This window comes from Gorilla gorilla, chromosome 20 (assembly GCF_029281585.2).
Source record: "Gorilla gorilla gorilla isolate KB3781 chromosome 20, NHGRI_mGorGor1-v2.1_pri, whole genome shotgun sequence".
Taxonomy (NCBI): Eukaryota; Metazoa; Chordata; class Mammalia; order Primates; family Hominidae; genus Gorilla; species Gorilla gorilla.
In genome coordinates this window covers 11810568-11832582 of record NC_073244.2, presented here as the reverse complement: position 1 = coordinate 11832582, position 22015 = coordinate 11810568, and the positions used below count along the sequence as shown (strand labels likewise).

The window sequence follows — 22015 nt, the reverse complement described above, 5'->3', positions numbered from 1 at the left end:
CTTCAGTATTGCGTTGGCTATTTATATAAACTCAAAGTTTCTGTATAAGTTTAGATCAATTTATCTATATCTACAAAGAAATGCTACTGAGATTTTGACTAATTTGCACTGAACCAACTTGGGGAGAATTCCCATCTTTACTATGTTAAGGCTTCCAATCCATGAACATGGTACGTTTTCTCCATTTGTTTAGATCTTCTTTCATCAGCATTTTGTAACTTATACAAAATTCTGTACATGTTTTGTTAGATTTATATCAAAGTATTTCATGTTTGGAGAGCTATTGTAAATGGCATTGTGGGTTTTCTTGGCATTGATCTTTAAATTTCTGTTTCCAACTGTTCATTTCTAGGATTTAAAAATGGTTGATTTTTGGCTCTTTATCTTGTATCCTGTAATCTTGCTGAACTCACTTTTTTTTTTTTCTTTTTTCTTTTTGAGACAGAGTCTCGCTCTGTCGCCCAGGCTGGAGTGCAGTGGCGCAATCTCAGCTCACTGCAATCTCCGCCTCCCGGGTTCACGTCATTCTCCTGCCTCAGCCTCCCGAGTAGCTGGGACTACAGGTGTCTGCCACCACTCCCAGCTAATTTTTTGTATTTTTAGTAGAGACGGAGTTTCACCGTGTTAACCAGGATGGTCTCGATCTCCTGACCTCGTGATCTGCCCGCCTCAGCCTCCCAAAGTGCTGGGATTACAGGTGTGAGCCACCCTTCCCAGCCTGAACTCACTTTTTGGTTCTAGGAGCTTCTTGTTGCCTGCAAATATAACTGCTTTATTTCTTTCTTTCCAATATGGACAAAAAGAAATTTCATTTCTTTTTCTTGCCTTTTTGCACTGGCTAGCACTTGCAGTGAAATGTTGAACAGGGGTGGCAAGAATGGACATCCTTGCCTTTTTCCCAGTCTTAAGGGAAAAGCCGTCAGTCTGTCACTGCTAAGTATGTGATGTTAGCTGTGGGTTTTTCACAGATGCCCTTTTTCAGGTTGAGGAAGTTCCCTTCTTTTTCTAGTTTTCTGGAAGTCTCTATGATAAATAGATGTTGAATTCTGTCAAATGTTTTTTTACATATGTAAGCATCAGCATATTTTTTTCTTCATTGGGGTATTAATATAATGAATTGCATTGATTGACTTTCAATTACACAATAACTTCTTATTTTGGCGTAAGGCTCATCTCCTGAGATAGAAGGTGGTGGTTTAGCCTTGTCTCTGTTTTTTTGTTTGTTTGTTTTTGGTTCTGGTGTGTTCTGGGGTCACCCTGGCATCAGAGAGGCCCCATGAATCTTGCTGTCCTCTCTCTTCCTTTGTCCAGAGTGACCCCCAGGCCCTGGCTTTGAGGACAGGCGTACTGCCCCATGCCTCCTCCCTCTCTTCTCGGGAGGAGTCACTTGCTTTCTAGAGGCTGTGAAATCGTAGGGTAGTGTCTGCTGCTTCTACCCCTAGCCACTTAGTGCCTCGGTGCCATTAGCACCCCAGGCCAGGCAGCCTCAGCAGACCAGACATACTTCTCCCGCCTGGGATTGGCTGGGTAGAACTAGGTTTAGTTGTTATGGAACAGAAAGCTTTCCTCGCAGACTACAGTAATTGTCACGAATGTGGCACATTTGACTTAGCAAACGGCATCAACTTATAACAGTAAAATAGACTAGGATTGCAAGTCACAAATTTACTGAGAAACAGTCATGTTCTCTGTGGATTCAGAATTACCTCATTGCAGCAAACATACTGCTCAGACCCTGGGCCACCACCCTGGAACTGTGGTTTGTTATGTGGGTTGCTCTGGAAGAATTAAATTATTAAATCAATTAGAAATCCGTGAATAGGCTATGTTTTCACACACACACACACACAGACACACACACACACACACACACACACACACCCCACCAAGCTCTGGGGGAGTCATCATCTTGGATACGAATCTGATTCCTGGCTTCTGACTGCTCTGCTGTTGTTTATTGGCTTGTTGTTGGCATAAGAACATCCAACAAGGATGCCACAGAAATTCGAGACTTTCCAAGAGCCAAGAACAACCATGGCCCTGAAATTGCAACAGAAATACAGCTGCTGGATCCAACATTTGATGTCTACCAGTTCGTTCATGTCAGAGTTTTGTTTCTTGGGACTTTCGCTTAGTCCTAAAGACAGAGCACGAACACTGAAGCAAGTCCTCACTGGTAGCCTCGACGAGTGATTCCAGACTCTTGGTGACCAATTTTATCGAGTATTTATTTCTGGTTAAAATGTCATCCATATTATAAGTCTTAAAAGTTAATTGCCCAAATGGTGAGTTTTTGATACACACGTTTTCTATTGTGCTTTTTTTCACTACGTGGAGCAGGGATACTAAAGTGGGAGTTTTATTCTTGTCCTTTCTGCCCAAGTGGAACCTCCTTTTTTACTGTTTGGGTTGTGTCCAGGGGAGGCTGAAGGTCACTAAAGGGGGAACAAGAAAGAGACCCCTCCACCCTGGGAGCAGCCCTCAGTGGGCCCTTCCTCCTGCAAGACCCAGAGGCCACATGAGGCCATGCTGTGAAAACACACAGCCTCTGAGGGTCACACGGTGGGCCCTGACGAAGACAAAAAGTCTTTATCTTTTTTATCTTTTTTAAAATTTTTCTCATACTTTAATGAATCTTTTCTCATTTTATTAGTTTAAATCTGACTAATACAGCAGAAGATCAAAAAAGTCTAGTGGATTTTAATTGCAGCTGAAGTTAAAATGTCCTACTGTATTTTATTAGTTTAACAAGCTAAATATTCTGCCTTTGACAGCTTTCTTTTTGCCCAAGAAGTGTGTCTTATGATACCCGATACATAATACCATTAAAAGAGAAATTTTCGGTAAATTAAACAAGAGTCTATCTGAGCAAAGAACAACTCTCCAGTCAGGCAGCCCTCAGAACTAGAAGAGGTTCAGAGAGCACCCCTTCCTGGTGGTCCATGGAGGTGGCTCGCAGAGGCCCATGGCACCTCCACGCAGTGGCACAGCTCACGACAGAATCAGGAGTCACACACATCTCTTCTTCTGTAGCCTGGCTCTTCAGTGAAGATGTAGAATGAAAAGTCACCTGGGCACAGTGGGTCATGCCTGTAATCCTAGCACTTTGGGAAGCTAAGGTGGGAGGATTGCCTGAGCCCGGGAGTTCAAGACCAGCTTAGGCAACATAGTGAGACCCCATCTCTACAAAAAACTTAAAAATTGGGCTGGTATGGTGGCTCATGCCTGTAATCCCAGCACTTTGGGAGGCTGAGGCGGGTGGATCACAAGGTCAAGAGATGGAGACAATCCTGGCCAACATGGTGAAACCCCGTCTCTACTAAAAATGCAAAAATTAGCTAGGTGTGGTGGTGCGCACCTGTAGTCCCAGCTCATGGGGAGGCTGAGGCAGGAGAATCACTTGAACCCGGGAGGCGGAGGTTGCAGTGAGCCAAGATTGTGCCACTGCACTCCAGCCTGGTAACAGAACGAGACTCCGTCTCAAAAAAAAAAAAAAAAAAAAATTAGCAGTGTGTGTCTGTAGTCCCAGCTACTAAGGAGGCTGAGGTGGGAGGATCACCTGAGCTGGGGGAGGTTGAGGCTGCAGTGAGCCGTGATGGTGCCACTGCACTCCAGCCTGGGTGACAGAGCAAGACCCTGTCTCTGGATAAATAAATAAATAAAAATAAATCACTTGGGTACTCCTACCATCTGCCAGAAGCCTGCTCAGCCCCTGCATAGCAGAGCTTTTGTCCAATGATCAGAGCGAATTATTTGCCAGCCAACACACGTGATGATAATCGCTCTTCCCACTGCCTGCCTTTGACATTCCCACACTCAAGATACTGTTTGATAAAGGAATGTCACCAATGGCACATCTGCTTTTTCTCTCACTATGATATTTATCACCACTTTTTTTTAAAACTTCATAGAGTTCCCTTTATGGTGCAGTTTGAAGTTGTTTGTTTGTTACATTTATTGCAGCTAATGATCCAATGTTGATACATTATTGTTGACTACAGTCCCGTTCACATTAGGGTTCACTCTTGGTGGTATGCGTTCTGTGGGTTCTGGCAAGTGTGTGATCCTATCATCACTTTCGAAGCTGGTTTTATAGGGTTTTTTTTTTTTTTTTTTTGCAAAGGTGGGAAAAGTACCCAGGTTCACACTTACAAGTAACCCTTCGAAAGATATGTTTGAAGCTTTAGTCTCAGATTTGCCTGTAGTGACAAGATTAAAGACTGTCATAGAAAAAGCACTATTTTTCACTTATTCTGAAGCATTTCAATTGATTTACCAGATAAGTCATCCTTCTTCGTCTGAAGTGACATAACCTCACTTGACAAGCTGTTAAGACAACCAGGGACAAATTGATCATTGATCTAGTAATCGATTTATTAGCTACTGATGGATCTCTTGAGTGTTGACCCATTTCTTATTTTCCTGTTTTCTTTCATGGCACCGTATGCAAAATGATCACAGTATGTGATCCCAGATTGGGTCCTGGTCCAGAGGAAGGACATTAGTGAGAAAATGGATCATATTCTATAGCGTCGTGGATTAGTTAAGAGTGTTGAAGTTAAGAGTGCGCAGTGGCTCTATAAGAATCGGTCCTGCTGAGTGTGGTGGCTGATGTCTGTCATCCCAGCGGCTCTAAGAATCGGTCCTGCTGGGCGCGGTGGCTCACACTGGTCATCCCAGCACTTTGGGAGGTGGAAGCAAGTGGGACTGCTTCAGCCCAGGAGTTCAAGACAAGCCTGGGCAACATTGCGAAACCCCATCTCTACAAAAAATACAAAAATTCCCTGGTTGTGGTGGCACATGCCTGTATGTTCAGCTACTTGGGAGACTGAGGTGGGAGGATGGCCTGAGCCCAGGAGGTCAAGGCTGCAGTGAGCTGTGATCGTGCCACTGCACTCCAGCCTGGGTGACAGAAGGAGACCCTGTCTCAAAACAAAGAAATAAACAACAGAATTGGTCCAGAAAGATAGCCACAAAATATTAAGTAACAAACACAAGTTGCAGAACTAAATAGAGACTGAGGGAAAATAATTAAAGCAAGTGTGAATGTGATCTCATGCCCCACAAAGGACGTGCACAGAGATATTGGTGGGGGCTCCCCCTGCCAAATGGGAGTTGGGAGGAACAGACAAAGGGATTAAGATGCCCCATCTCCCTCCCCCAGCCTCTCAGCCCTGCTGGCCTCCTCTGCCTGGACCACAGCGTTGGGCTTTTCCCTTCTCCAGGCCTAATTCTATGACTTACCACTCTGCCTTCAAAATTCCAGTCATTCTGCTTTTCTCTTTTAAAAACAATCTGCATTCTTGGGCCAGGCGCAGTAGCTCACGCCTGTAATCCCAGCACTTTGGGAGGCAAAGGCAGGTGGATCACAAGGTCAGGAGATCGAGACCATCCTGGCCAACATGGTGAAACCCCGTCTCTACTAAAATACAAAAAAAAAAAAAAAAATTAGCTGGATGGGGTGGCACGCACCTGTAGTCTCAGCTACCCAGGAGGCTGAGGCAGGGGAATCGCTTGAACCCGGGAGGCAGAGGTTGCAGTGAGCCGAGATCGCACCACTGCACTGCAGTATGGCGACAAAGCAAGACTCCATCTCAAAAAATAATAATAATAATAAAATAAAAACAATCTGCATTCTCTATAAAGACCCCAAAGGGTTGTTAGCATTTTAACTTTAATTGGCTCCTTCTATGGTAACATGTCTAAGTTCTGTTTTAGAACAGAGGGTGAATTAACTACAGCAGGTTTAGGAGTGGCCCTCTCTGTCTCCTGTCTCCATATTTGGGTTTTTGGGGAATGACCTCCTCTCCCTCCCTACACCATGGCCACTTCTAGCTCCAGAATGAGCTATGATCATGCCACTGCACTCCAGCCTGGGCAGCAGAGAGAGACCCCACCTCTTTTTTAAAAAAGAATGCAGAGGTATCAAACTGTCCTAGAAGTCACTGTATTTTTCATCACCACATGCTCACATTCTAAAAGATGTTTTTAAGAGAGGAGAGAAAGAGGCTGGGTGCAGTGGCTCACACCTGCAACCCCAGCGCTTTGGGAGGCCAAGGCGGGTGGATCACTTGAGGTCAGGAGTTCAAGACCAGCCTGGCCAACATGGTGAAACCCCACCTCTACTAAAAATACAAAAATGAGCTGAGCATGGTGGCGGGCACCTGTAATCCCAGCTGCTCGGGAGGCTGAGGCAGGAGAATTGCTTGAACTTGGGTGGTGAAGGTTGCAGTGAGCCAATATCGCAACACTGCACTCCAGCCTGGGCAACAGAGTGAGACTCGATCTCAAAAAAAAAAAAAAAAAAAAAAGGGAAGGAGAAGAGAGAAAGGAAATACTAGTTTCATTTAAGAATGTCCTTGATGAAGCAGTAAAAATTATTAATTTTATTAAATTTCAACTCTTGAGCGCACATCTCTTTAGTATTGTGTGTGATGAGATGGGAAGTCCACCAGAGTACAATGACCACCTCCAAGAAAAGCCTGTGTGTGCTTGATTGACGTGTGGGCAGAACTAGCCATTGTTTTCCTAAAACTCCATTTCTGCTTGAAAGAATGACAAACTATGATTATTCGGACTCAGGTATTTGGCAGACATGTTTCCAAAAATGAACAAAGCCTGACATATTAAGAAAAACAGCTGGCAGGTTTTTGTGGCCAATGATAAAATTCAAGTTTTCAAACAAAGAAATGAAAATTTTGGAGTTGTGTCTGCCAACCAGGAACCTGACAACTTCCCAAAGTTAATGACTTTTCTGATGAGGTTGGTGGTGATATTAATGAATGTGATTTCTTGACACTATTTAATGAAATGTGGCAATGTTTGGAAGATCTGCAAACTCAGTAAACTCATATTTTTCAAGTGACCAATATATGATGTTACAAAACCATACCCATTAGTAAAATACTCATTCAAGTTGCAAGGGAGACTAAAATTACTTTTTGAAATTAGTTATATGTATATTTTTTATTGAGATAGAATGTATGTAACATAAAATTCACCATTTTGCAGTGGACAGTTCAGTGGCATTTAATACATTCACAGTGTGGTACAATCACCATTATCTAGTTCCAGAATATTGTCATCACCCTGAAAGGAAACCCCATCCCCACTAGCAGCCACTCTCCATTGTCCCTTCTTCCATCTCCTGACAGCCACTAATCTGCTTTCTGTCTCTAGGGATTTGCCAATTCTACATATTTTACGTAAAAGGAATTATATAATATATAGTCTTTTGCATGAGGTTCATCCATGTTGTAGCCTGTGTCAGAACCTTATTTTTTTGTGTGTGGCTAAATTATTCCATTGTATGGATGGACCACATTTTGTTTATCTATTCATCTACTCATTGACATGTGGGTTTTTCTGCTTTCTGGCACTTTGATTAAGTCATTTCACTGCCCTCTGGCCTCCATGGTTTCTGTTGAGAAATCAGCCATTACTCATATTCTGGATTCTTTGTTTGTGATGCCACTTCTCTCCTACTGCTTCTAGGATTCTCTCTTTGTCTTTGCCTTTCAACAGTTTGATTATAATGTGTCTTTGGTGTGGATTTCTTTGAGTTTATGCCACTTAAAGTTTGTTGAGTGTATAGATTTAGCTTAGAGTGTATAGATTCATGTCTTTCATCAAATTTGGGAAGTTTTCAGCCATTACTTATTCAAATAGACTTTACCACTTTCTCCCTCTCCTCTCCTGCTGGGACTCCTATTATGTGTTTGTTGGTAAGCTTGGTGGTGTCACACAAGTTTCTTAGGCTCAGCTCATTTTTCTTCATTCTTTTTTCTTTCCGCTCCTCAGACTGGGTAATCTCAATTGACCCATCTTCAAGTTCCCTGATTCTTTCTTCTGCCTATTCAAATCTGCTGTTGAACCTCCCCTAGTGAAGTTTTCATTCCAGCTATTATACTTTCAACTCCAGAAATTTTATTTGGTTCCTTTTTACAATTTCTGTCTCCTTATTGATATTCTACTGGTGAAACATCACTCTCATGTGTTTTTTTGTTGTTTTGTTTTGTTTTTGTTTTGATATGGAATCTCACTCTGTCACCCAGGTTGGAGTGCAGTGGCGTGATCTCAGTTCACTACAAACCCCGCCTCCCAGGCTCAAGCGGTTCTCAGGCCTCAGCCTTTCAAGTAGCTGGAATTACAGATGCCCACCACCACGCCTAGCTAATTTTTGTATTTTTAGTAGAGACAGGGTTTCACCATGTTGGCCAGGCTGGTCCCTGAACTCCTGACTTCAAGTGATCCACCCAACTCACCCTCCCAAAGTGCTGGGATTACAGGTGTGAGCCACCACACCCAGCCTGTCATAGTTTTTTATAGTGCTTTGTACATGATTTCCTTTAGCTCTTTATTTTATACAGTTGATTTAAACTCTTTGTTTCATAAGTCCAGTGGCTGGATTTTCTCAGAGATAGTCCTATTTACTTATTTCTACATATGGGCCATACTTTCTTTTTTTTTTTTTTTGCATGCCTCATAATTTTTGTGGAAAACTGGATATTTTGAATAGTATAACATGGTGACGCTGAATATTGGATTCTTCTGTTCTCCCCAGGGTTTGCTGTTGCTGCTTATAGGTATTGTTGATTGTTTGTTTCATGACCTTTCTGAACTAATTTTGTAAAATCTGCATTTTTTTTTTTTTTTTTTTGAGACAGTCTCACTCTGTTGGCCAGGCTGGAGTGCAGTGGTGTGATCTTGGCTCACCGCAATCTCTGCTTCCCGGATTCAAGCGATCCTCCTGCCTCAGCCTCCCCAGAAGCTGGGATTACAGGCGTGTGCCACCACACCCACCTAATTTTTTTTGGTATTTTTAGTAGAGACAGGGTTTCACCATGTTAGCCAGGCTGGTCTTGAACTCCTGGCCTCAAGCAATCCACATGCTTCAGCCTCCCGAAGTGCTGGGATTATAGGCGTGAGCCACCGCGCCCGGCCAAAATCTCTATTCAGTTACCTTAGTGGTCAGCTAGTGATCTGACGAAAATTTCCTTAAATGCCAAGTTTCATCTTTTTTTTTTTTAAAATAAGGGTTCACCTGTTTGCCATAATCTTTTAATTCATTTCCAGAGTTCTGATAAAGTCGATTCTGACAATTTTTGCCCATTTTTTGTCTGCTTTTGTGAAGGGATGGGTTTTGGAGTTCCTTACTCTGCCGTTGTCATGGATGTCAGCTCAAGATTAATGGATTTTAATGTAACTGAGGATGAAAAGCTCGTTGATATGGTTTCAGATTCCACATTGCAGCTAACCTTTAAGAAATTACCAGTTGTCAAGTGTTGCTATAGTATCAAGTAAAAATATCCACAATTATCTGAAAAGGCTATTAAAACAGTGCTCCTTTTCCAACTATATATCTGTGTGAGGCCAAGTTTTTTCAATGTACTTCAACTAAAACAGTATACAATAACAGATGGAGATACAGAAGTAGATGTGTAGAGTTGTCTTCTGTAAGTCACGCACTCTACAGATTTGTGAAGATGCGGAATCATTCCACTCTTCTCCTTTTGGTTTTGTTTTTTTTTTAAATTTGGAAAGTGTACCTATTCTTCAAGTGTTAACCTATAATGGGTTTATTATTTTTTAATGAATTAATACATCTTTTAAAAATTATCTATTTTGATTTCTAATAAGGGAAATAATACATTTAACTTTTAAAAACAAAAGCAAGCAGGGTGTGGTAGCTTATGCCTGTAATCCCAGAACTTTGGGAGGCCAAGGTGGGCGAATCACTTGAGGCCAGGAGTTCAAGACCAGCTTGGCCAACGTAGAGAAATCCCGTCTCTGCTAAAAAATACAAAAATTAGCTGGGTGTGGTGGCACATGCCTGTAATCCCAGCTACTCAGGAGGCTGAGGCATGAGAATCACTTGAGCCTGGGAGGCAGAGGTGGCCGTGAGCCGACGTCACATCACTGCACTCCAGCCTGGGAAACAGAGCAAGACTCTGGCTCAAGAAAAAAATCAATAAATAAAGCTCTTTTTCAGGGGTGGGTGGTGAAATCTCAAAATTTTGTAATAGTGTATTTTTTAATAGACCAAATGATTGAGACCCACTATGTTGGAGAGGCAGTGTTTTCTTCTCCTTCCCAGTCTGCTGGGCACTGGACAAGGCCCCCTGAGATTAGGGCAGACTTCCAGAGGTCATGCACTCTGCTCTCCCGGCACCCATAGGTGAGCGATGTCCCACAGGGAAGGTGCCACAGGGCAGTACTCACGTGCCTGCCCAAGCTGCAGATCAGAATGGCCCCAAGACATGGGGGTGGCATGTGTGTTTTTTCTTTCTATCATAGAGGTGGCGATTGCCTTCTCATCGCCTGCACCCTGAGGCTGACGGGTGGGAGAGGTCTCACCATCCTACTTTCCCCTGGTCCTCCACTGTACCTTCTGCACTTCCTAAAGGGGACCCTGACGTCCTCCTTGGCTTGAAGCAGGGTAGCTAATGAGAGAAGGCAGAACCACAGTGGTCGGAGGCCGTGGGAGAAGCAGTTACCCTCTCATTCTTGAACTCAGCTCCGCTCGCCTGCTCTCTGAAATACACACTCAACCTGCTCTTTGCAGAAGTGTCAGGTCTTTGGCCTCCCTGGGTGTTTTAGGAAAGGAAGCATATACTTCAAGTTCATCTCCTCCCGCTTCAGTCCTCTGGTCGTCGGGGTGGGCTGCAGCAGATTTTACGTCGCTGTTTTCCGTGTGCGAGTCTAGGACAAACCAAATGCGTGCGAATGCCTTAGTGGCCACGCACAGCTGTGTGCCTCCTCCATCGCGTGGACCTGCTGCCCACCTCCCTCCCCACCTCCATCAGGTCCTTCAGGATCCAACTCAAAAGCCCCTTCCTCCAGGAAGTTCTGCCGTTAGCTCCGCAACTCTTTCTTCCAAAACTCTTTTCTCTTTTCCAAAAATCTTCTTCGCACAGCTTCCACTGGGTAAACATTCGCCAGACAGTGTCCAGTGGCCCTGGATCCTACGGCCTCCTGATGGCAGGGTCTGAGTCTTTGGCCTCGCTGCTATTTTCCCAAAGCCTCCAGCAGCGGGGAGACCCTGGGCTTTGCGACAGGACAGCCTGGCTGGGGAGTCAAGGCTGCCATCTCTCCTTGCTTTCATTCTGGTTCCCCATCGATGTGGCGTGGGGAGAGGAGCAGGTGACTATGATGCTGGCTTGGCTGACACTGGAATGGATGCAGTGGCTGCATATTAATGCTACGGCATGCACACGCATATGCCAGGTTAAAATTCAGTAACAAGTTTTTACAACATGATTTGTGCTGCTTCTGTTGGACGGGCTCTCAGGCTTACCTACGTGTGCGAAGCAACACTCCCTACCGCAGCTTTCATGCACAATTTAACTCACCCCCGCCCTGCCTGTGTGGAACCTCATTTTTATTTTGTAGGAGCTCGAATCATTATTTGGATATTAATAAAAACAAATCTTGGCTGATGCTAACCATCTGATTTCCTTTTTTTTTTTTTCCATTTTGTTTTGTTTTGTTTCTGCACACATTTTCTTTAGCTTGAAATGGCGATTGAAAACCTCCAAAAAAGCGAAGGAATCACATCACACAAAAGCGGTTTACTCAACAGCCATGTAAGTGTGCGTCTGACCTGGCAACCTGTCCCTGCTCTGCTTGTAACCTGCATAGACATTTTTAAGACAAATGAAGGCAACTGGGCGCGGTGGCTCACACCTGTAATCCCAGCACTTGGGAAGGCCAAGGCGGGTGGATCACTTGAAGTCAGGAGTTTGAGACCAGACTGGCCAACATGGTGAAACCCCATCTCTATTAAAAATACAAAAATTAGCTGGGCATGGTGGTGGGCGCCTGTAATCCCAGCTACTTGGGAGGCTGAGGCAGGCGAATTGCTTGAACCCGGGAGGCAGAGGTTGCAGTGAGCCGAGATCAGGCCACTGCACTCCAGCCTGGGCAACAGAGTGAGACTCCATCTCAAAAAAAAAAAAAAAAAAAAACGAAGACAATAAAATGACACCTTTAAGGTGTCATTCGAGAAAGGTGGTTGAGGGGAGCCAATCTAGAACCCTACATCCAGCCAAAATACCCTTCAGCAATGAGAAAGGTGGGTGAGGGGAGCCAATCTAGAACCCTACATCCAGCCAAAATACCCTTCAGCAATGAGAAAGGTGGGTGAGGGGAGCCAATCTAGAACCCTACATCCAGCCAAAATACCCTTCAGCAATGAAGGAGTAATCAAGACAGATTCTTTATTTGTAAAAGGTAGATAATAACAACACCTACCTCCTCGGGTTGTCATAGGGAGTAAATTATTTAATGTACGTAAAATACTTTCAAGAATACCTGGCAGATGATAAGCAGTATAGTTATATATGAAAAATAAAAACAATACAAAAATCAGCAACAGCAACAAAAAAGAGAGAAAATGACATAGGATCGGGAATGCCTTAGACTCTTAGCTAATATTCTTGGGGTCCTCTCTTGGAAAGAAGCAGTAATTTGAGAGAAGCATAAAGCAGCTAATTCACACAGATTTTAGTATCTAGGATTTTTCTCCTCCCCTTGTCTCTTGGGAGAAGACCGTGATCACAGGCCCCATGACCAGAGGTTGGGGGCATCTCAGCTCTGCACAGCCCTGTAGCAGGATGGGACTGGGGGACATGGCCGGCTCCGTCTTTATTTCCAGGGACAACAGAGAAGGAAAGCTCTGGCCCCCTCAGACTCATCGCTTTCACTTCTCCCCAAACGCTCTTGATTCGGCTTTGCACATAGCTGGAAATGTGTTCGGCATCTTAACACTGGGATGGGCCATTGAAGTCAGAATGTCCTTCTAACAGTTGCTCTCTAGCACTTAAACTGGGCTCTGACATTCTCTTGAGAATTCAGACATCAGAGAAGTCCCCTTCAGTGGACCCCAGTCGTCACCGTGATCCCGTCCTGACTCCCGTCCTCACCGTGATCCCGTCCTGACTCCCGTCCTCACCGTGATCCCGTCCTGACTCCCGTCCTCACCGTGATCCCGTCCTCACTCCCGTCCTCACCGTGATCCCGTCCTCACTCCCGTCCTCACCGTGATCCCGTCCTCACTCCCGTCCTCACCGTGATCCCGTCCTCACCGTGATCCCGTCCTGACTCCCGTCCTCACCGTGATCCCGTCCTCACTCCCGTCCTCACCGTGATCCCGTCCTCACTCCCGTCCTCACCGTGATCCCGTCCTCACTCCCGTCCTCACCGTGATCCCGTCCTCACTCCCGTCCTCACCGTGATCCCGTCCTCACTCCCGTCCTCACCGTGATCCCGTCCTCACTCCCGTCCTCACCGTGATCCCGTCCTCACTCCCGTCCTCACCGTGATCCCGTCCTCACCCCTGTCCTAACTGTGATTCCATCCTGACTTCTGTGCTGGCTGATGTGTAAAATGAGGCGTTATCAAAAGGCAGTGAGTGATTCTGGGGGCAGAAAGTGATGTAGGACAGGTCCAGAAACCTGGATTATGGGTTAGGCACAGGTGTGGTCACCTGCTCACCGCAGCCCCTGACGAGGCCTCTGCCCTTTGCCTCAGGGGGCTGGTCACTAGAAGAAATGGCAGAAATATTTCCTTCTGCCGATTGTCTTGAAGCAAAAAAGACAAAACAAAACAAACACCATGCCAGACCCCTGCTCAGTGCCCCGCCCCTCTCCAGGCTGGGTAGGACATGGTCATCCTGTCGTCTGTCACTGCTGGATGACATCCTCCCTGTAGATGAACTCAGGGAGAAGGGAGTCTTCCACACGTGCTTGGAGACAGGATCTCCCCAGCCCCCAGTCTTAAACTCAGAGCACATACATGGGAAAACGTGCAGAATACCATTCCCCATTCAGCAAGGATCAGGCCATCTTCAGCCTGAACGCAAACCCATGCGGGTCCAGGGTATCAGCCCTGGGCGAGAGGGCTGCGTGACCCAGGCAGGATGGGGGTGCAGAGCCTGGACAGGCAGCAAGTCCACGGGAGAGTTAAAATGTCTATGGGAAAATGGGCTGGGCGCGGTGGCTCACGCCTGTAATCCCAGCACTTTGGGAGACCAAGGCGGGCGGACCACTTGAGGTCAGAAGTTCCAGACCAGCCTGACCAACATGACGAAACCCCATCTGTACCAAAAATACAAATATTAGTCGGGCGTGGTAGCACATGCCTGTAGTCCCAGCTACTCTGGAGGCTGAGACAGGAGAATCGCTTGAACCCGGGAGACGGAGGTTGCAGTGAGCTGAGATTGCGCCACTGCACTCCAGCCTGGGAGACAGAGCGAGACTCCATCTCAAAAAAAAAAAGAAAAAATGTCTATGGGAAAATGCATGAGCCGCTTGTCTCTGGCTGCTGGGATCCTTCCTGCTTTCTAACACTTCATCCGAAAGGCAGACTTTCTCAGGTCGCTTCCCCGATGAAGATTCGCATTCCCGAGCTGAAGGTAAAATCTCTCGTTTCTTTTACTCACTGATGATTCGCTGTTGAGTTGTTTCCTTCTATCATGAGCTGTGATCAGTAAGATTCCGGGCTTGGTGACTCGAAGCAAAGGAAGTAAAATAAGGTCTTTCTAAAAAGTTCACCACACACATGGGCAGAATAAACTTAGATCTTGTTTTGGCAAATGTGAGAGCCAGAGAGGAAGAGAGGAGTTAAAGCACGTGATCTGCTGATGGACGGGGTGACGTGCCCTTGCAACGGTTGTCCCCAGGGCTGCCTGTGGCCGAGACTGAGGTCGTGGTGGGCAGCGGCCTTCTGCAGGTCAGGCAGGGGCACAGCCACAGTGCCACCTCCCTTGCCAGCCTGACCCTGGGGCAGATAAGCCAAGTGTGTGGGAGCAGCTGGGCCCTGGAGACCCATTTTCCCAGTGGCCTCCCAGACCTCCCTTCTCAGACAGCCCCAGGCAGGGTCCCCCCAGCAGCAGGGCCTGTGTGCCTCTTCCCTGCTGCCAGCTGGTGATGTCAGACCACCGTCTACCATGTGCAGGGTTCTGGCCAGGTCAGTGCCGAACATAGGGAGTAAAAAAGGAGGAAAAGTCACTCCAGGGAGCTTAGCATTTGAGGGCAGAAGGTGGAAGACGTGGGAAACCCACCCAGGGAACCCCTCACAGACGTCTCTGAGCGGAGCTGGCCACGTGTTCCGCGGAGCTGGTTCCCTCCTCTGCGCTGTCTCAGGAGGGAAGGTGTATTCAGGTGCTGGGAGCCTGGTAAAACGAGACAGCATTGTCCAGGCCCAGCCGGTCAACAGGAGCTTCCCAGGCCTCCCCTCTGGGGGCTTGGACCCAGGGGGTCTGCAGGGCCTGGAGGTCTGCACATTGGAAGAACCTTCCAGCCAGCTGATGGTCAGCCTGGCGTGGAAACCCCCAGGGAGGAGGAGGCCCCCTAGCAGTGTCCAAACTGGAAAAGGGCAGGATATGGCGCCATGAAAATGGGGATTAGCTCTTCCAGAGGGAAGGGGACGGAGCTGGGGCTGGGGATGAAACATGTCTTCACCCGACCGGGTGTGGCAGGCCGCCGCCGACTTGAGCAGAAGAGGCGGCCTCAGCCCCTGGGGGCCACCGGGCTGCCCTCAGGCTACCAGCCGACCGGGACCCCATAGCAGGTTCACCGAGTCTCTGTCACCATGAGGTGGCGCTGTCTGCTAAAGTAAACGCATCACTTGCACACCCTGCGGGAGAGAGCTGCATGTGGAAGAGTCGTATTTGGGTTATGTGACTTTTTGCTTTGAAATCAAGAAACACACATTGTCAAAGGTCATTTAGCCTTCAGCTGGTGACCTGTGTAGCCTGGCGCCATGGCCGTGCTGTCCTGCAGGCCACAGTGGGGTTGCTAGAGCCGGCAGCTCCTCAGAAGGGGCCTCTGTCCAGAAGTGCCGCGTTTTCCCTTGGAATTCCTGCCTGCCTCAGATTAGCGTCCTAGCTCAGTGCGTGGCCTCCACCCTCTACAACCCCTGCGCCTCCCACAACCCCTGCGCCTCCCACAACCCCTGCGCCTCCCGCCCACGGTCCCATCTCAGGCAGGGGCAGCCAATCTTCCAGGCGCTCAGCCCCCAACCCCACTGCGTCCTCACCTCCCTGCTCCTCTCATGCCCACCCCCAGATGCTCTTCAACCTCACCTTCAAGAAAGATCCAGAACCAGGTGGCACCCCCCACCTCCTCCACCTCGACTACTTCCTGAGCCGCCACTGTCCCTGTGGATTCTTTCGGCCACCTCCTAGCCAGCCGTCAGCGCTCACCCCTACCCAGACTCCAGCCCCTTCTCACAGCAGCCGCCAGAGTGATCCTGCTAAAACCCAGGTCAGATCGCCGCACTGCTCTGCTTGGAAGCCTCCAGGGCTCCCCTTGGCCCTCCAAGTAGAACAGAGTGTTGTCAAAATGGCCCACAAGGCCCTGCAGGACCCGCTCTCTCCCGCTCCTCACTCTGCTCCAGCCATACGGGCCTCCTCGCCGTTCCTCCAATGCACCAGGCTCGGACCTGCCCCAGGGCCTTTGCACTGTGGGGCCCTCTGCCTGAAGCTCTCTTCCCCAGGCTCCCCCTCACCTCCTCTGAGTCTTCACTCAGTGGGCACTTTCTCAGTGAGCCCTGCCTGACACCCCCACCCCATCTCAACTTAATGTCCCCTTGCAGTCCTCCCTCCAGTCCCTCCGTGGCGGCGACCCCATCCCCTTTCCCAGGTGAATTTCTCTGACGGCACTCGGCACCAGCCCTCATTCGGTTCATTTTACTTATTTATTGTGGGTCTCTGCCAGACAAGAACAGACGCTTCCAGGGGGCAGGGGTTTTTGTCTTTTATTCGCCGTTGCATCCCCAGCACCTAAACAAGGCCTGGCATAGAGCCAGCTCTCGTAAATATTTGTGGAATGGGTGAAAAGGTGGATGTTCCAAGCCAGATTATGTCAACACAGGGCACAGCTGGACGGTTGGAATAGCTGCCCGAGCTGCTAGCGTATGGCCCAGCAAGACTCTAACTCACCACCAGGAGCCACTGTCAGGCAAATTTGCCCCCAGGAATAGAAACAAGTATCTTAGGAGACAAAGGGGGCCGGGTAGGTGGGCATGATCCCTGCCTTCCCACCAGCAGGTGAGGATATCTGTCCACAGGGGCTGTGCCTGCAAAGAGCCCAGAACCACAGGCCTTTGTTGGGGGGCCGGGGAGAGGGAGGCGCTGGCATTTCGGGATTTTTTTTCCTTAAAAGGAATGATTTGATCCATTTCATCAAGAAGTGTGCTGTCCTGACAGATTGTGGCAAATGTGGGTACACATGTACATTTCCTTGGAAAGCGTTCTGCTTATTTGTGTTTGATATTGACACAGAAAGAATGCAAATATCAGCAGACAAAGCGGACTGCAGAACATGCCCAAACCAGAAAGGTGACTCCGTCCAGCTGCTGCCTTTCCTGGCATGAAGGTACCCGAGCCCTCAAGAGCAGGGGAGGTGGGCGAGTGTGGTTGGAGCGGCTGGACCCTCGTGGTCGGTTTCACGGAACTGACCTGTGATGCTTGCCCCAGTCTGACGCACCGCCAGGTGTGGGCTCCAGCACCAAGGGATGGGAAGGCCCGGTGCATAAGTGGCTCCCAGCCTGCTGGTGAGGCATAGACCCTGAACAGAGTCTGCAAGCCATACTTCGGTCCTAACCCAGTTCCCCTCCCAGAAGTTCATCAACACAGAAGAGGGAGGAAATAGACCCGACTGTTCCAGCCGCTTCAGTCTTCTCTGTGGTTTCTTGATGTTGAGCAAGAAGGACTTGTTGTCAAGACAACTATGCATCCTTTTAGTGTCAATGTCAACATAATTACCCAAGCAAAGGATTCTGCTCTTAAATAGCCTGGGGGGTCGGGGGTAAACAGCAGAAGGATCATCTGTTCCAGAACTTTCTTTTTATGTGTGAGCCAGTATGTCCTCCTGGTGGATGGAGTCTTATACTCTAACCTCTCAGGACTCCTAGTCCAGTGCTCCTTCCAGCTCACCGCCCGCAAAATCTGGCCTCACACTTTTAGCCTGAAAATCCGCATCGTCATTTGGCTCCTTGAGATGTGGTGTCACTGGCCCTGGCTCCTGCTGCCTGTGGAGGACAGTCTAAGAAGTGGCACCTGTGCCCCCAGCCTCAGAATGACCAAGGGAAGCCTCTGGCTTCTTCACCCAGACACCCTCTGTTGCTCCCCACCTACCTCCTCGGACAGTCTTTCTCTGCTGCCAGGCTTGAGACATCTCCAGGATCCTGCAGATGCCCACATGGGCAAACCTGGCTCCGTCTCCACCCTCAGGGAGAGCACACTCTGTGGGGAACAGGCGATAAATCAATCAGCACACATGACAAATCCAGACGGTGAAGCCACTGGGAAGAAAAGCTTCAGGGCCCACACTGCAGCTCCCGACTGTCATCCTAACACTTCCGGAAGCTGAGGCAGGAGGATCACTTGAGCCCGGGAGTTGGAGGCTGCATGAGCCATGATTGCACCACTGCGCTCCAGCCTGGGGTGGTGACAGGATGAGACCCTATCTCTAAATATATATATATATATCCCTGTCTCTAAACAAAAAAAAAGTATGTATATATATATATATATAAAAATACACATACTCACACACTAACTTCAGCATCAAGGTTGTGGTTCATAGTATTCATAGCATTAAATACAGGGAAGACTCCAGAGCTCTTAAGCTCTTAAGGGTCCAAGCACTCTGCCAGAGCCGGACTTTGGAGGAGAAAAAAGCAACACTGCCTCCATTGTATTGGAAAAAGTCCAGTCCAGAAAGTTGGAAGATGAAGGGTGTGAATGACTTGATGGAAAGTGAAAACTCTGATGTCCCTTTTCCCAAAGAGGCAAGTGAGGAAGAGATGAAGTCTCCACTCCGGGCCCTTCTCTGGGTCCTTTGTTTTAACTGTCCCTTATTCAAAGGACAAGAGGGCAGGGGTCCCTCCCTGTGGTTATGGGCACAGCCGAGCACATGGCACCCAATGCTGGATGGATGAAATTGGCAACTGCTAATCGATCACCTGCACTCATGGCCGGGGGAGGGGACACTGCACTTCACATAGGGCCCTGCAGGCGACAGGAGGCAGACTTTGTGGTAGCAAGAGGGCGAGGGGTCCCTGGTGCTGAGGAGGAGGTGATAGGCTACTTGAGTGATTCAGGGGCGGCCAGGGAACCGGAATCCAAGCTCAGCGATTGTGGCAGGAACCACTCCTGTCCCTTTGGTAAGGAGGGATGTTTGGCCACGGGACTTACCTGCAGGAGCAGAGCTGGAGGGGAGCTTGTGGTCAGGAGGTCTGAAGCCCTCCTGGCTTGCCCCAGAGGCAGGACGTGAGGTTGGACCCACACTTCAAGGCTTACGCTTTGCTCCTCTTCGTCCTCAACACCCATGTGGGCAGTGCCCCTGCCGGGTGACTCTTCCCACCCCTTGGAGGTTTTGTCCTCAGCTCTTTGGTTCCAAAGTAACACATCTGGTCCCAATCTCTACCCTGAACTCCAGCCCAAGACTTAACTTCCCCCTTCCTAAAACGGAACTCAGCCCCGCAGCTCACCTGCAATTCGGCTTAAGAGACCTCGGCGTTCAGGCCCCACACACCCCTTCACCTGAACCTTTGACCTGTTTGTCCTCCTGTGAAACGTTCCAGAACCCAGGGCAGGTCCTCACTCCACTGTGGCCCTGGGTCAACCCCTGTTAGGGCTGGAGGGGCCAGGACAGGCGGGATCGGGTGGGTCTTAGATGAGATAAGAGGGGTTCTGAGGTGCTGGTCGCTGGTGCAGGGCTCGTCAGAACCACCCCATAGCACTATTTCATAAAAAGGAGATGAAGGCCGGGCGCGGTGGCTCACGCCTGTAATCCCAGCACTTTGGGAGGCCAAGGCGGGTGGATCACCTGAGGTCAGGAATTCGAGGCCAACATGGCAAAATCCCATCTCTACTAAAAATACAAAAAACATAAGCCAGATGTGGTGGCGCATGCCTATAATGCCAGCTACTCAGGAGGCTGAGGCAGAAGAATCACTTGAAGCCTGGAGGTGGAGGTTGCAGTGTGCCAAGATCGCGCCACTGCACTCCAGCCTGGGTGACAGAGTGAGACTCCATTTCAATAAATAAATAATTAAGGGGAGATGAATGCTTACTTCCTCCCCAGCTTCTAATGCTGAGTTGGCGGGGGAGGGGGGCGGATGGGGCAAACAGATAGGCAAACGTGACAGTGGGGCGGGGGGGGTGCCATGGGTACGCTGTGGTGAGTGGACAGATATTTCCCAGGGGACACGCCTACTTTGTGTCTGTGGGGTGTGCGGGGCACAGGGACAAGGGCTTCCCAGGCCAAGGGCTGTGCAGGAGCCCAACATGCCCGGTGGGGGAGGGCTGAGGACCCAGCACTGCCCACTCTGAAGGGCCCAGGCAGCAGGAGCCCTTCGGAGCTCTGGAAGCGGGGCTCAGCCTAGACAAAGCAGCCGACAGCCTCGCACAAAGGGGACCAGGTAGAGACAGCTGGTTTCCCCCGACGCTCTTGACGTGGGATCTGGACTCGGGCCTCCCTTCTGTGCGTGGAATTCCTGTCTTTCTGCAAATCGCAGGCATCAGTGAAAGCCTTTTGTATTCACATAGCAGACCTCTCTGGATCAGGGGACAGACAATAACAGGGAGAGGTGGAAACCAGAATTAAGCCGCAGTCTTTAAGGCACCTGGGTGAGGGCATCAGTTGGTGGGCGGGCCACCTTTGCGTCCATGCCCAGTGTGGGGACTGAGCTCTTCGTGTGGACAGTTCTCGCAGCCCTTCTAACTGGATGTCCACCTCTCGAGGCATAGTCCTTGGCTCGGGACTCATTTAGCCCATTTTTTGTTTTGTTTCGTTTTCTGAAAGAGACGAAGTCTTGCTCTGTCGCCCAGGCTGGAGTACAGTGTGGCGCGACCCTAGCTCACTGCAGCCTCAACCTCCTGGGCTCAAGCAATCCTCCCACCTCAGCCTCCCAAGTAGCTATGTCCTGCCTTTTGACTTAGACACAAAACCATGCATATAAGCATTTGTGTATTTTACTGAATTTCCATTTGTACCTCCCTCAATAAGGGATCTCAGTACATATTAGCTCACTGCTCACTACAGAACACAGGGCTGTGGAGCCCCCGAGTCTTCTTCAATCTTCCTGTTCAGCATCAGAATTTCTCTCCATTCCTGTATGTTGAGGAGCGATTTGGTGTTAAAGCCTGTGTGGTGGTGTGTGGGTATTTCATTTAAGGGACTGAAGACAGAAGCTAATAGTTCCTGATCACACCCAGATGTTTACAAATTAAGTCCAGGAACCTGAAAACCAGGCTAAACATGGAAGAATCAATAAGCGAAAGAAAATGAGGGATTCATTAATCTGCTTAGAGAACTCAAATCAGTGACCATAAAGATGGATTTCTGGCCAGGCACGGTGGCTCACGCCTGTAATCCCAGCACCTTGGGAGGCTGAGGCAGGCAGATCACCTGAGGTCAGGAGTTTGAGACCAGCCTGGGCAACATGGTGAAACCCCGTCTCTACTAAAAATACAAAAATTAGCCAGACGTGGTGTCGGGCACCTGTAATCCCAGCTACTTGGGAGGCTGAGGCAGGAAAATTGCTTGAACCCAGGAGACAGAGGCTGCAGTGAGTCGAGATTGCGCCACTGTACTCCAGACTGGGTGACAGAGCAAGACTCCACTTCAAAAAGAAAGAAAGAAAAGATGGATTTCCTCATCCCATTTGGTAACACAGGGAACGCAAGTAATTCTCTTAACGAGTCCACGTTGGCATGTTAGCGTTCCTCAGGCTTCTGACAAACGCAGACGTGTCTTTCTTTTCGCAGCTCCAGTGGCTGTTGGATAATTATGAAACAGCGGAAGGTGTGAGTCTCCCCAGAAGTTCTCTTTACAACCACTACCTTCGGCACTGCCAGGAGCACAAGCTAGACCCAGTGAACGCCGCCTCCTTCGGGAAACTGATCCGTTCTGTGTTTATGGGGCTGAGAACGCGGCGGCTGGGCACCAGGTGGGTAGACGATCCCCAGCCCACCTGTTCTTCCTCTTCCTTTCCCAAGAAATGG

The 22015-nt window shown here is 48.6% G+C and overlaps 1 protein-coding gene across 8 annotated transcripts in view; it reads left to right on the top strand.

The window, feature by feature from the left end:
• RFX2 (regulatory factor X2) overlaps positions 1 to 22015 on the top strand; it is a 118936-nt gene that overhangs the window by 74130 nt on the left and 22791 nt on the right. For 5 of the 8 annotated variants that reach the window (XM_019016241.4, XM_055371409.2, XM_019016245.4 and 2 more), the window contains 2 exons: positions 11511 to 11585; positions 21779 to 21960. In XM_019016241.4, the coding sequence (XP_018871786.1) occupies positions 11511 to 11585; positions 21779 to 21960 (257 nt within the window). The remainder of the gene's footprint in view (positions 1 to 11510; positions 11586 to 21778; positions 21961 to 22015) is intronic. The other 3 variants (XM_019016242.4, XM_063702011.1, XM_063702012.1) reach the window with 1 other exon arrangement.